This window comes from Ixodes scapularis, unplaced genomic scaffold (genome assembly GCF_016920785.2).
Source record: "Ixodes scapularis isolate PalLabHiFi unplaced genomic scaffold, ASM1692078v2 PGA_scaffold0__279_contigs__length_252992795, whole genome shotgun sequence".
NCBI classification, from domain to species: Eukaryota; Metazoa; Arthropoda; class Arachnida; order Ixodida; family Ixodidae; genus Ixodes; species Ixodes scapularis.
Genome location: NW_024609835.1, coordinates 70,173,992 through 70,188,631, shown reverse-complemented (window position 1 = coordinate 70,188,631; position 14,640 = coordinate 70,173,992). Strand labels below are relative to the sequence as shown.

The 14,640-nt window shown below is 44.3% G+C and overlaps 1 protein-coding gene, 1 long non-coding RNA gene and 1 pseudogene across 2 annotated transcripts; 1 reads left to right on the top strand and 2 right to left on the bottom strand.

Moving 5' to 3' along the window:
• Positions 1–1,280: 1,280 nt before the first annotated feature.
• Positions 1,281–1,848, bottom strand: LOC115329785 (annotated as a pseudogene).
• Positions 1,849–4,636: 2,788 nt separating this feature from the next.
• Positions 4,637–5,190, bottom strand: LOC121833067. Its single transcript, XR_006076541.1, has 3 exons — positions 5,179–5,190; positions 4,779–4,892; positions 4,637–4,694 (listed from the first exon to the last, which is right to left on the bottom strand). It is a non-coding gene; the product is annotated as an uncharacterized LOC121833067 (long non-coding RNA).
• A 6,398-nt stretch (positions 5,191–11,588) lies between these two features.
• LOC8027630 (atrial natriuretic peptide receptor 3) lies at positions 11,589–13,924 on the top strand. The gene is made up of 2 exons (XM_042292131.1): positions 11,589–12,339; positions 13,917–13,924. Exons 1-2 carry the CDS (start codon positions 11,589–11,591, stop codon positions 13,922–13,924), a joined length of 759 nt encoding a protein of 252 aa, XP_042148065.1.
• Positions 13,925–14,640: the final 716 nt, after the last annotated feature.

Sequence of the window (14,640 nt, the reverse complement as noted above, 5' to 3'; positions counted from 1 at the left end):
ATTTATTCTTTTAGCTTGACCTCCTCGTAAGGGCAAGAACATTGCCGTCTGATCAAGTTCCAAATATTCTACGCACCGAATGTTCTACATGGGTAGCGAAGGTTCCGTAGAAGCCCACATGTCAAAAAAATGGCGGCCCATGGGGCTGCTTTAGCGCCATCTATGAGTCGCGGGGACATTTCCGGCGGAACGAAAAATAAACAGGAAATGACGACACATCCGGAAAAAAAACGTGACGTCATGCGTGCGTGCGGTTTGGCGCGAAAAGTAAAATAATTCCAGAGACTACAGGTGAAATGAACGACATAAACACTAAAAAGTCTCAAATATAGCTCCGTGTTTCAGCTTTGTTTGATACTTTTTAGTGTGTGTGTCGTTCTTTTTATCTGCAGTCTCGGTTTTTCTTGGGATGTTTACACCTTGTGTTTATACTGGATCGTTCACGCCCTTGTTTGCCCTTGCTCTTATATTTTGTTCGAAACGTTTTTTTATGCAGCCGACTTTGTTAGCCGACCTGCTATGAGAGTAGTTTCATTTTCTCACACCATCGTGTCTTAGCACTGTGGTTGAACTCGAGCCAAAGTGTTTTGCTCTTTGTTCCTTCAGGATCCCTTGGAAATGTGTGAGAAACCTTAAAGCGAATGATGTAATGTCACAGAAAAAGAGTGGATCAAATTGCTGGAGTATGTTGATCATATGAAATACACAACAGTAACTCTAATGCCACTCCAACGTTGTATTAACAGTCGCGTTTTATTTGTTTTATTCATTTACAATCATTCAATCAGATCACTCACTAGAATCATACAATAATCGGTATCCAATATTTTGGAAGTGTCATGGTGAGAGAAAACTAGTAGATCGGTACATAAGGCACATTATAACATAATAAGACAATGTACAATCGTCTGGATGTTGTGAGGACATTGACAGTTCATAGGCAGCCACTAATAACTCAGAGGTTTCACGGTGTTCCGAGGACAACTGGGGTCACCACTGCAATACACAGAAAAAATAACTACACTTGTCTACGCGGCCATTGGGCAAGGTACCATAATGCTGAAAATATTTTGACTTACATCTGCTGGTGCTGCTACACTGCAACGATTGATCTGTGCAGGTCAAGGAAGCCAAGTGGAGTAAACCATCTTGGAGCCCTGTGGTATGCTGCACTTCACAAGCCATTGTCGCTTCACAGACTTAAGCGCTATATATGTGAATCAGAAGACTACATTTCTCCTCGAGAAACTGAAGAAAATGAAATTGCGAATCAAACATGCCTACACTGCTTTAAAAATACTCTGGGTGGTCTCACGTACGTAGCATGTGCACTTGCTGCCTCGCGTTACACTTTGCTGCTGCTGTATCAAATAGTTCAACTTTTTTTTTCCGCGCGAACCAGTGCAGCCTGACTCTGGCAATTAGAGAAAACAAATCATCATAAACACTTTCGTTAGATACAGTCAGAGACTTTGGAACCTTTTGGTGAAAAAGGACACACAGAGTACGCCCTACGCTCTCTTTTGAAATTAGGTTGTTGATACTTGTCTCGAAGACTTCCTCACAAGCTGCAACAAATAATCGGAAAGAAGCAGAAGGGACTGAGAAGTTTCCAATGTCGGAGTCGGCAGTGCCTTTCACACTCAAATAGAAAATCACTTGATTTCCTTCAGAAAAACACGCATTTTCTGTCCTCAGCTCACATTTCTGAGATGTTCCCACACAGGAATGAACCTTGAGGAATTTCGATGCCAGCCACCCAGCAAAATAAACCATGTTGTTCTCTTCCATTGCCGAAGGGTAGTTTGAAAGCGAATCGTCTGTCGTGTCAAGAAAAACTGTGCTTCCTAAGGCAAGAGGAAGAGAAGGTGCCAAGAGGCCTGCTGGGAACGTAGCAAGGAGAGACATCATGTCGTCAGCACAGTTTGATTTTTCCGACAGCTTGAATAGGTTGCTAATCAAAAGGTGCCTGAACGCAGCCTGAAATTGACGGGAAGTCGAGTTTGTGTTTGCACCAGATTTTGAACGTATAACAGCAAAAGGTTTTTCAAGGGCGTCTTGGTTCAAATGGCGGGTTAAAAGGTAAAAAAAAAACCGTAATTAGCCCTGAGGTGATTGCTGAGCAGCAGCAGTGACCTAACTGTCAAGCAGAAGCCACGAATGCTGTGCGGCTGCCTTCTACACCCGAGTACTTGCAGGCTTTTAAACACCAGAATGCACTCTTTCAGAAACTCCTCATGGATAGAGCCGTTACACACTGCAGAGGCATATGGCGTCTTTGCAAATTTCTGAGAGCTATTTAGGATGTCAAAAAGACGGTCGATTCTTTCAACAAATCTCGCTGTGTGAACAGCTGTGGCTGGCAAGTGCTGAAAAGTAACAAGGGCATACAATGCAGCTGCGCAGTGATTGGTTTTTGACGAGAACGTCAAATTAAAATGCTTATCGTTCAGCTTCGGCATAGACCGGATCTCAAGTTTACGGTCCTCTTCATAAGCTTCCTTGATGTCGGAACTTTTCACTAGGTAATCACAAAGTTTGAAGTAGTATTCGAACAACATGTTTCTAAGGCACTTCAAAAGGTGCGGAGCATCGAAAAGGAAAAAAAAGTGGCTTGCCACTGATCTTTACGTAAGGCTTTTCGGCAGTTACGATGCTTGAAAAAAGAGACACGTTCTGGCTCCCTTGATCGCATACAACAGCTACCGGCTCCAGGCCAGCGTCCACAAGGGCGCTGTAGCACAGGAGAAGGAGATCTTTTAGGGCATCTGAAGGTGTGCCTTTGTGAGCAAAAAAATAGCCAAGTGGCTGCTTCCATGGTGTTCCGACTCCTTTTGCCATGAACATAAGAGCCTTGTTTGCCAGCTTTTTGCCTTGCTTTACACTACGTTTTTCAAGTCCTTCAAACCTGTCAGACGAGGGTTTGTATGAAAGATTTTTTGTTATGTGCATTTCATCAAACACTATGCTGCAGGCCCGATCGGCCCGAAAAAAAGAAGCTGCCCGCTTTATTATGAGCTCGAAAATGTCAGGGTAAAATTCAACCCTCAGTGGCACACGCTGAAGCCATAGCTGCAGTGACCTTACTGATGGCAGCCTGAACAGTCACCTGCAATACTTATAGCCTTTGGGGCTATGAAAGTAGAGGTCTAAAGCCAAGGCTTTGTTGTGGCTGCACCGTCTCCGGCCAAACCGGCTCACATTGCTCATTCTAAGATGGGCTTCAACGAGTGCAGCGACAGCAAGAGACACATGAGCGCGGGCACTCTCAACGACTTCGGCCACAGTCCTCATCTGACGTTGTCGTTGCAGCCATCTTTGGAGCCTCTTGTTACGCTCTTGAAGCTGTCGCGCCTTGGCTCTCATGGCGTTCATCTTATTCTTGTCGATGTTGCGGCTTTTGCCGGGTGCTGCAATTTGCCAAGTGACCCAGATCAGGTCTCCAAGAAAAACTTGCATTCGCCATCAATTTATTAAATGTGTAATACGTTCACACTCAAGAATACTCCTCAACGATTTAAAGTGTTTTTAAACAAGAACAGAAAGTATGACAGACTACACATATGCAAAGCACCAAATCTTTATGTCGGTCTAGGCGCTTCATGTTGGCCAGAGACCTGATAGTCCAAAAAGACAAGGGCGCACACAGAAGCATGCAAGTCAGAATAGGCATCCAAACTGTGAAATGCATTTTGTTAAAGCTTGACCATACCTTACTTACGCCCATCGCGTAAGTAACAGTGAAGCGCTCGCAAAAAAAACAGGCAACTAAGGTTTGTCAGATAGGACAATGGACCATGACAGGCTCAGCATCACACACATGTGACCAGGGCAGCTTTTCGATAACTATAAAAACACTGTCTCACGTGAGGTTTTGTGGGAAGACTTATGATTCAGTGAAACCGGTTGAGCTCTTTTGATCCGATAGTGTTAACACCTGCGTGAGGAACATTTTTTTGTCTTTTTGTGTGTTTGGCAATGACAATACCATGAAACACAAAAATATGGTGAACTTTGAACAAACTTCGATTTGTAGCTGCCAGCTACCCGGTCTTGTGTTATGTGACCCCTTGCGCCATCAGCCGTCAAGATAAAGTTTATTATCCGCTGGTGTTTTTCGAGCCTTGGCTTTTTATTTTTGCGGTCTGACCTTTAATGGTTTCAGAAAAAAAACCTGCAAAGAAAAAAGTTCGCATCATAGAAAGAACTCACATTTGTGAGAAGGCCCAGCAGCACAGCCAGAGAGAGAGTTTCTAGACGACGGTGAAGAAACCAAACTCTCCAAGTCAGCCACGTCCCCGCTGGGCTCTTGAGCAGGAGCAGCATCTTGAGGTAGAGCGTAAGTGTGATCAACTGCGAACAAAATGAAATAAATAAAGGCTTTTGCAAAACCGCTATTGTAAGAAAGCAAGTTCAACAGAGCGGAAAGTTGGGCGGGTTGGTTGTTTATCTTAGCTGGCAGAAACAGTGCCACCTGTGTACTTTTACAGCGCCTGTCTGTATACTCCTTGTTTCTTGTCCTTCGTCAAGTTGCGCTGTTTCTACCAACTAAGAAAGCCAGCTCATGAAAAAGAATGGGACTAAAAGAATAGCACAAACAATATTCGGCCACCACTTACTATGGGCCCCTAGTGGACTATTCTTTAATACGGTGCACGAGTATGTGTGGTCCAACGAAGCCGCAGAAATCCGCTCTGGAAATTTAATGTGAACTTAGCGAAGGAGAAGAGGAAGTCCTCCCTTATTCCCCTATTTGAACGCATAAAAAGGAAGTTCACCTGCGTTCCATGACAGGTTTATTTCAGAAGACTGGTTGTCAGGGTGACCGCAGAAACTCCACCAGTCTGAGCGGCCGGAGTATGTGCAGCTCGATGAGGCTGGCGAACTGCTCTCTGCAAAATTAGCGTAAAGTCAATCATGGAATAGTAGTATAGTTCCTTCCTATCTGTCTATTCTAACACACGACAAGGAAAATCACCTTGTTCCCACGAAAGTTTTACCTCAGAAGACTGGTCGTCAGGGTGACCACAGGAACTCCGCGAGTCTGAGCGCCCCGAGTACGTGCAGCTCGATGAGGCTGGCGAACTGCTCCCTGCAAATTTAGCGTAAAGTTATTCATAGAATAGTAGTTGAGTTCCTTCCTATGTGTCTATTTTAACACACGACTAGAAAAATCACCTTGTTCCCACGAAAGTTTCACCTAAAAAAACTGGTCGTCAGGGTGACCACAGGAACTCCGCGAGTCTGAGCGGCGCGAGTGCGTGCAGCTCGATGAGGCTGGAGAACTGCTCTCTGCAAATTTAGCGTAAAGTTAGTCATGGAAGAGTAGTTGAGTTCCTTTCTATGTGTCTATTCTAACACACGGCAAGAAAAATAACCTTGTTCCCACGAAAGCTCCATTTCGGAAGACTGGTCGCCAGGGTGACAAGAGAAGCTCCGTGAGTCTGAACCGCCGAAGTATGTGCAGCTCGATGGGAGTGGCGAACTCAGCTCTGCAAATATATGGTGAATTCACCTATTTTAACGCAAAATGAATATCGCTTTCCTTCATGGGCAGCTTTACTTTGGAAGACTGGTGGCGGCATGGCAAAAGATGCTCTGTGGACCAATATTGACGTTGATTATATTACCTCAAATAAAACATGCCATTATTGATGGGCCTGAAATGAACTTCTAGCAGTACCTCTGACCATGTTCTACCAGCTTTTTCCTGCTTATCTCACCTAGTTCTAGTGCAAAATGTTCAGGTAATAAAGACCATGAGGTAACGCAGTAGTGCTGGCAGTTTCTGCCACTTTATGTTAGTTACAGTGAAAAAGCTCACCATGCACAATAGCTGAACCAGGAGAGCTTTTGCTGGAAATGTCGCCACGCGTCGTCTCTGAAAATAATATAAAAGTGTTATGAGCCCACAGAAGCAATATTTCAGCCCCATGTGGCTGAAATATTTCACTATTTTTCTAAGAGCAGGTTAACCATGCTTAGTCACAAAGTGCACGGAAAGTTTATTGGTCTGCTTACCTTTTGTGGGAAGCAGACTTGGCAACGCATTGTGACGGAGGTGTCCGGGCCGCAGGAAAGCTGACTCCCCGAAATGTAAAGAGCAAACTACCCTGTCTCGTAGCTGCCATGGAGTCTTCCCCTGTAGACTTCGGTTGTTGCAAAACCGAACCCAGGCTTCGCGCCTGCAGATAAGGCATGCTGTTATCTGGGTGCCGTGAATACTTTGGAAAAAGAAATGTAGCCAAAATGCCCACAAACCAAAGCAAATCAGAGCAAGGACATTAACAAATGCATGACATCAATGCTCTGTATACATTATGAAGAGTAAAAACACGAGTCTTACGCACAGATGGCCTACTATATATATGTGCGGTACCACTGATAACCACGCCTATGATCACGACCCTAGGCTCCTCAGAGCCAGGCCGGTACGGTAAATTTGAATTTCGTGGGCACTTTTATAATGATAGCACACAACGCAGTGAAGTCAGGGTGATTTTGAAGTTGAAACATTCCTAGTATAACATATTACGGCTTCAGGTGTAGTTTCTCGTGCACATCCAGACAACCCTAATAGTTTTAGGTAAAACTAACGAGAGTTGAGAGAAGACCAAACAAGGGGGCATGACATCACACAGCAGGCATGTTACTGAGAGTAGCGAAATCTCACCTTCGAGAATTGAGGGGAAACCGGTGCAGCGAGACGCCAGCCGTGCGGGTGTCGCTTTCACCCACTTCCAAGGAGCACCGTTTCTTTGCGTATAGCGCTGTGCTCATCGTCGCAAAGGACGTTGAGCCCCTTGGACGCAGTAGCGTCCAAGGTCCAAGCACACGGCTGCCGAGTTCCCGCGCAAGTAACTGGGCTAATCACGCCCGAGCAAACAAGAAAACTTCACAAACGGAGTTAACTGCCGCTAAAACAATTAAAAGCGAAGAGCACTGAAGGCCGAAACACAAGCAACCAGACGGACGTCAGCAGCCTGCCTTACCGCGCGCCACGAGGTATACAAAGTACTGCAAATATCGCTATTGCTTGCCGGCCTTTTTGCTAGTGGCGTACAGAGGACGCTAATAAGAAGTACGCATAATATTAGCAAAAACAAAGACAGTTTTGAATTTTGTAGCGCGCCAAATATGATTGATTATATCTAATAATTATATTCAGCTTGTATAAAAATACAAATGATTATATTTCTAGTCACAAACTAATAAATTTTAATAATGTTTGTCCCCACCTCTCCTAGTCGCGCTTCAATCGCATCCTTCGCGTGACCCTCCAGGCCGATGTGGCATAGAGTAATCTACACAAGGTAAAGAGCGGACACTCCCATAGGCCCCAGCGGCCCATTTAGCTGGCAGGGAGCGCACCGAGCGGCCGTCGTAGTCCCCAACTGAATGAATGGAGTCACAATAAAAATACTTACCGGATGGATAGATATATAGTTTGGCGTAGTGTATTGGGCGGTAGCCTGCGCCATCTGGTTTGCCGCGAGTTATGTTTTTCCTACTATTCCCGCATGGTAAATTTCAGCTGTAATTACTTCACACGTATGTACGATTCCTAATGCGGACAACTAATGCACAATACTATATACAGTTAACACTGACTTTACAAGCCAGGAAACCCATGTAGGTTTGTGCTGTCCAGAAGAACACCACCAGGGAGTAATCAACACAGTTTATTTTCGCAACAAAAATATGGTGGGCAGTTTGTGCCTCGTATATAATTACCAAAACTACAAAACATAAGCACCGTGCATCAAGGATTCACATACAATACATCCTACAAAAAAATGACAAGCATATTATGGCATGCATGAAAATCTTATCAAACAACTGGAATTACAATGTTACAACTGCAATTGGATTGCAAGCCTGTTTTGTGTTCTCAAGCATGTTCCATGGAAGGTGCACCACACACATAACATATGCAGCATCAGCAACACATACTAAAAAAAACTGGCCATGCAGTATCAAAGCTCGTTGATCCAATGCAATTTGTATGCAAATAAAACGCTCAGCATAAGAAATCTGAAATGCACGATGACCACAATGAGAAAAACAGACAAGTAAATGCCTAAACAAGATTGCCACTAGTATAGACCTTCTTAGTCTGTGACATAGTCATTAAATAACCCTAACACAGCCTGAACTACAGAATTAAAAATACCTTGCTCCTGCTGATTTAAGTAACAATAATGACCAAAATAACAAGAACTGAAAGCCAACGGACGGTCTAATACAGGTTTTACGTTCATGTCACGTTTAACATGTCACATTTAACATGTAAGGTTTACCATGACCACTATCATAACAAGCGCACATGAAATGGCTGACAAAAGACTGCTAATCAGACTGGTGCCCGGTGTACCTGCGACCCACTCATCACAAATGATTCCACCAAGGCTTGGCATGCAATCTGCACTGCCTAATTAGGTACATCTTACAAGGTGTCTACCCAATGACTTTTCCAAAGTCCATGATTTTTCCAGGTTTCCCTTGACTATTTTGATAAAATTTCCTGCCTGTTCCTTCCTTCGAAGGATGACATTTCGGGCAATGTTATTCAGCAGAACCGTGACGACAACTGATCGCCGGGCTTCGTTCCGCACCACCGTGCCACTTTTACTCGTCACTTTCCCTGATTTAGCCAACCTTTTGACAGTTTCCCTGATAATTCCGTGACTTTTCCAGGTGATCCAAAATTCCCTGAGCACTTAAGGCTTGCCAGGTTGGTGGACACCCCTGATCTCAATCTCCTTCACGCTCCACATATGTGTAAAGCAGAAACAGTGTCCAAAAGAAAAGAAAGTTGCATCCGAGATGAGTGACCTAAGAGAGTATTAACAAAGATCAATATGGGAACTTACACATTCCACATGACCACAATAGGAAAAAAGCAGACATGACCATCTAAAAAAGCAGTCATAACAATAGACCAGTAGAGTGCAACCTACTGAATGCAAATAATCCCAACAAATGGCTAGTGTGCAGTCTGCACGGCCCAATAAAATCCCAATAAAATTAATTTTACTGTTGCAGATATCTTATGAGATGCCACATAAAGGCTGAAACATCATCTTCTACCCACTGAACTTTTCAAGCTGCACACCAGAGACGCGAGAATGGAAGCGAACTTTATCCAAGTTTCTATTTACAAAACGGACATGCCAGCACAATCGAATTCGGCAAAACATTTTTAAAAACCGTGCACGACACTCTGGAGTGCAAAAATTAAAATCACCAACACGCGAGAGAGTTATGTACAATGTTTCACAAACACTTCGGAGGTGCGCTACACTTTCGATAACAGAAAGAAAGATTGACTCGAGCAGCTGAACAAGTGTGAAAGCTGCGCTTGATGGCACAGTCAAGTTGCCGAAGAGCTTGCCTGGGACGTGGTACGCTTTCAGCATCATAAAAAACTGATGTGGCTCATCAAGGTTACTGTGCTCATCTCTAAGCAAGTCAGGACAACAACAACCTTCTGCAGCCTTCTCAGTAAACATTTTAACAATGAAGCCAGCAACATAATAAGTAGCAGAGTTGTCAATAACATGGGACTCCTCATGGGCTGCCAACTCAGTGATGTTTTCCAAAGATGGAAAGTCGTACTGTGGGACATGCTGCACAACATCCACGAGTGACTCGCTACTAAGTGAAAATGGGGACAACTCCTGGAGGAGGTCCGTCTCATCCTCCTCGACATTTCCCTTCGGTGACAGTGTGAGGAGCTTCTGAATCCCAATGTGTTTCAGGCCAGATATGAACTGAGGCACATTGGGGTTCGAGTTGCATCCCTGCTTTTGTCTTATGTGTCCAAACATCTGTTCAAGCGGGTCTTGTTGAAGTCGACGCCCCGGCGCTCGATCCTGCGGTTTCGCCGACATCAACGCCCGCGGCGCTCTACTGTTTTCTTTTGTTCCCTTTTTGTTTTGGGCACAAGTTCGCCCCATTAAACGTTTAGTTTTTTTTAGTTATCTTCGCCTCATCAATTGCCATTCGTGGCAATATCTACACACAGATGCCCATTTCCTTCTCGACGAATGCTGAGAGATTGTTTCGATAATCAGAAAAATCGTAACGATTTTCTTTTCCCTTTAAAAGTGCCTGTGGAACGATTTACATGTCTTTCTTTAAATACTTTTCGGAGAGATGCTTTAGTCATTAGCTAAATTCTGGTTGTTTTATGAAGCCTATTTGCTTATTTGATTGAAGGTCACGTGTTTGTTATTATTATATTACAATATATATTATAATTTTAGTATCTTTTTTGTAAAGTTCAGTAGTGGTTTTATTTATTCTTATTTACCTACATTGCTATTAGGCATTATTGCAGGGGCTATGCTTTAAAATATGTGTTCATTAGACACAACATAACACGCCATTTTGATCGCAACCGCTGAAATATTCGGTTATAAATGAAATCCTGCATGTCAAAAAACACATTTAAGCACTTTCTTGGAAAGTTGTCAAATATACATCTCTAGGCGACCCATTTCCATCTTCTATAGTTCTCAGAAAAAGGAAAACTCAAAGACATTGGTACGACATGAATAAGGTCGGATTTCAATTACTCAATGCTATTTTAGGATTGTTGAGTCGTACCTATTTTTGTGATTAATAACGGTCAGGTTTAGCTGTCCAAGAGTTATTATCAATCAATCAATCAATCAATCAATCGATTCATATTTATTTTTATTTTTTTGCAGAAGAAAAATAAAACTGCTTCTGGTCGGCTTCGAGAACGTTTAGGAATCGGTTCACTTTCTTTGGAAATGTTTATAATGTATTCTCCTGAAAAAAAAAAAAGAAACAGCAAAAACATTGTAGATTTTTGACAAATGCAGAAAAAATAAGAGTCGAATCGACATTTAAGCTTCAGATATTAATATGCTGTGTCGCATGCTGCCTTAATAGGTTTTTGTGAAGTGTGCGAAGCTCAAACCCAAGGTTATTTCACGACGTCTTCTGGTAGAACAAACAATTGATACCTTTTTTTTAAATGCTACTTTAATTTAAAGGATTGGAGGATCAGTCACGAAACCAAGACGAATATAAACTGTGAGTGAGGGGAAAAGCGTCGTTTTTGAGCACAAGTCGAAAATGATATACATGAAAATACTCGAGATATTGCTATCAAACTGTTACAGAAATACAGGACAATGGGCTAATAAAAATAATTTATAAGCCGTCTGCCAGCAGTCACCGTGGGATATATTTTCGCCTCCATGTGAACTAACTCAGCAAACACAGCATCGAGCATTAGAGCCAACAAAGGCAACAACCCTACGTAAGTGCGAGTACCGTGGTCGGAACGAACGACAAAATTTTACGAAATTGGCGCGCTTCTGGGGGAGCCCTCATGGCTGCCAATCTCGATCGCGGGCCGCAGCGTGGCGCCACGGCGCCCGCAGTCCCCCGAACCTCGGGTCCCGAACCTAGCGTCGAAGCCCCGGCTCGAAGGCACGGCGGCTAGCAGTCCAGAAAGCGATCACGTGCGTCGACTGACGGAGAGCATGCGGACCCGCGAGCGCGCCTCCACCTGTGGCTAGCAGCCAGCGCTTCGACCACAGCGTGACGCGATGCCGTCGGCAACGCCGTGCGCCCTGAGCATCGGTGCGGTGTTGCTGGTGATCTGCCACCTGTGCATCGGCGAATTGTCCAAGCACAGGCTCTCCCTGCCCGGCGCGGCGCTGGACATCAGGGAAGAGGCGCTCCGGTTAAAGGGCCCCAACAGGGCACCCGAACTCCTGGTCCTCGCGCCGGACGACGATACCTTTCCGTACTCGCTGCACAAGGTGGTCCCAGCCGTGCTCGTCGCCGTGGACACGCTCCGGCAGACTGGCAATATGACGTTCGTGGTCAACTACAACAACACCAACTGCTCGTCGTCGCACGGGCCCCTCGTGGCCTTTGACCACTACATCGCGGGCAAAGTGGATGCCTTTTTCGGGCCGGCTTGTTCGTATGTGCTGGCACCCGTGGCACGGTACAGCTCCGAGTGGGACCTGCCGGTGGTGACGTCGTCTGGCCAAAACGACAACTTCGACGTAAAGCACACCAACTACAGGCTGCTGACGAGGATGAACGGTTCCTTCTCTCAAGTTGGGCAGCTGTTCATCGAGACGCTGCGCCGGTTCGGTTGGCAGGTAGTGGCCCTGTTGTACCACGAGTTCAGGGACAGGGCCAAGGGTCACTCAGACTGCTTCTTCAACTTGGCGGCCGTGTTCACGGCGCTGGGTGGAGGGCGCCGCTACCACCAGAACTTCGACGAGGAGGACCCCAAGGAGGACTTCGAGACGCTGCTTCAGCAGGTGGCCAGGCACGCAAGAAGTGAGTGCCTTTTTTCATCTCAGGGCGAGGGGCTTCTGGGCACCGGAATATTGCGAGACACGGAACAAAGGTTTGCTAGAGTGCCTTCATGCGCGCTTTGCTTAGGGTGATAACATCTGACCATTTTGTTTCGAGCGTTTTTTTTTCTGATGCGCGTGAAAGAGCGCCAAGCGCTCATGGCAATGACTGTGCTTCGTCGACATTTTGTTCTCGACGGTTTCTTGTATTTTTCCTGTGAGCGCGTGCTGTCAACATCGGACACAAAAAAAAAATGGCATCACCCTAAACAGACTGACGTTGAGGGAGGCACCCTAGGATTTGCATAAGGAAATGCGGCGTCCTTTATTAAGGAGCTCACGGATGACCGTCAGGTGTACATCGGCCGGTCATTTGTTTCTTAAGACTTTTTTTTAAGTCGTCATTTTACTAAATGTTTACTTCGGCGCGTTTTTGTTCGTACTTGACCTTAAATTGTTATTTGCATGGTCGGGTTCGCTGTTTTCTATTGGCTTTTAGAGTATGGAGTCAGCCGGCGGCAACGGCGTTTGTTGCAATATCTGTTGCATACTGAGAGAAAAGGGAAGCGATCGTTCGCAGCAAAAGCAAGCTGGTGAAACTTTGTAAAACACAAAAAAACTTAGCACCTAGACAAAGGTATACAAAAGGGTGAAAGCACAACATTTGCATTTACTTACACCCTATAAAGTGAAAAGTCACTAAGTCCTGTAAATGCTTGCAAACCTGGATATCTCTATAATTAATAGCTAGAGATTTTCACTAAGTCGAGAGAGCAACGTTTTCAAGGAGCGAAAGTATGCAAGCGAGCGGGTTAGGAAACATCATAATCTAAGTCCCCACTAAATGTCGATATTTTTTCGTCACTTAAACATACTTAACGAACAGAGCTCACTCGCCCCGGTCTCATCTCCCATATCCAATAACGAACTGGCACCCCAAGATCTCTTATCAAAACCTTCGCTACCACTCATAAAGCTTTCATGTAGTTTTTTTTCCCCTTCAAGAAATATTTTGGTGCTATTCGAACGTTGTCGCGAGAAGTTGTGAGGTGATTTGATATCGCACATTATACTGAGCGTTACGTACGGAAGCGTAGGTATATATTAAAAAAATGTTTTGGTGGCGCAAGGGACCGTGTAATCGAAGTCAAACCCATTGGTACACGCTCTAAGCAGCGACCTTCGTAACATCCTACATACATTTTAATATCTAAAAAGATATGGGCTCGCGTTCATGCCGATAGCACTGTCCCTTCAGAAGACCACAAAGGCACACGCATTTTCCACGCATGGAATATACTTCTGGCGTGTCTTCAACAGATATCAGAAGTGTTTTCTGGAACGAAAACGAAGTTCAGGAACCATCGCTCTTAATACTTCTGAATTGTTTTGTTTAAATTTCCATTGGAAAAGTGTGACGCGCGCTTTAAGGGTCACTAGGAAGGAAATCTTTTCGGGGATTATAAATATTTTAGGGAACATGATTGAGTGGTTTTTAAAGATACCGCTTGTCGTAAGAGGATCTAACCAAGGACGAGATGAGCTTCGTGTCGTCCTCAGGCCCGTGAGCAGCAAAATAGTTTCTAAAAAAATAAAGCGCTTGGAGATAGCTTGGATCGCAAGAAACGAGCTGCACTCTCTTGTTGAGTAAAAAAGGGTACTTGAATTGCATATTTCTTTTTTGTTTTTGGTCTTAGTGAAACGAAAGCGTTTCTCATCAGCATAATGATCGCTTTTTTATTTTAAATTCCGTTCAATTTTTTCTTTTTATTTCTCATGGAAACAAGCGACAAAACAAACGAAACAAATATAAAGTGACGTTTAAAATTACGTAAATACTTTTGCGAACATATCATCTTGCAAAAGTCTAGTCGTAAACTAATATCTCTTGCTTGCTCATTTTTCTAGTCGGAATAATGAGCTGCGCCGCAAAAACGTCCTAAACACAAAACAATTAAATAAAAAAATGGATCTTTACGGAAGGTTGGCTTTTTAAGGGGCATCGTATTACTACGTAATACGTCCCGAGGAAGTTCATAACCAGAACGTCTATTTTCGGCTGACAATCATAACGCTATGCTGTGCTAGAATTCTTAAAGGGTTCATGAAACGATATAGGGTTTGAATGTTCATGACTCTGCAGATGCGTACTGGTCCTATCCTGGACCAAGTATACTCGCACAGACCACCACTGATTCAGAAGATCCTTTGTCGCGATAAAATTGCGAGGATAAAAGAGGACTATTTAGTCGTGCCTTCTCAGAGCTTGATAACGTAATTTTGG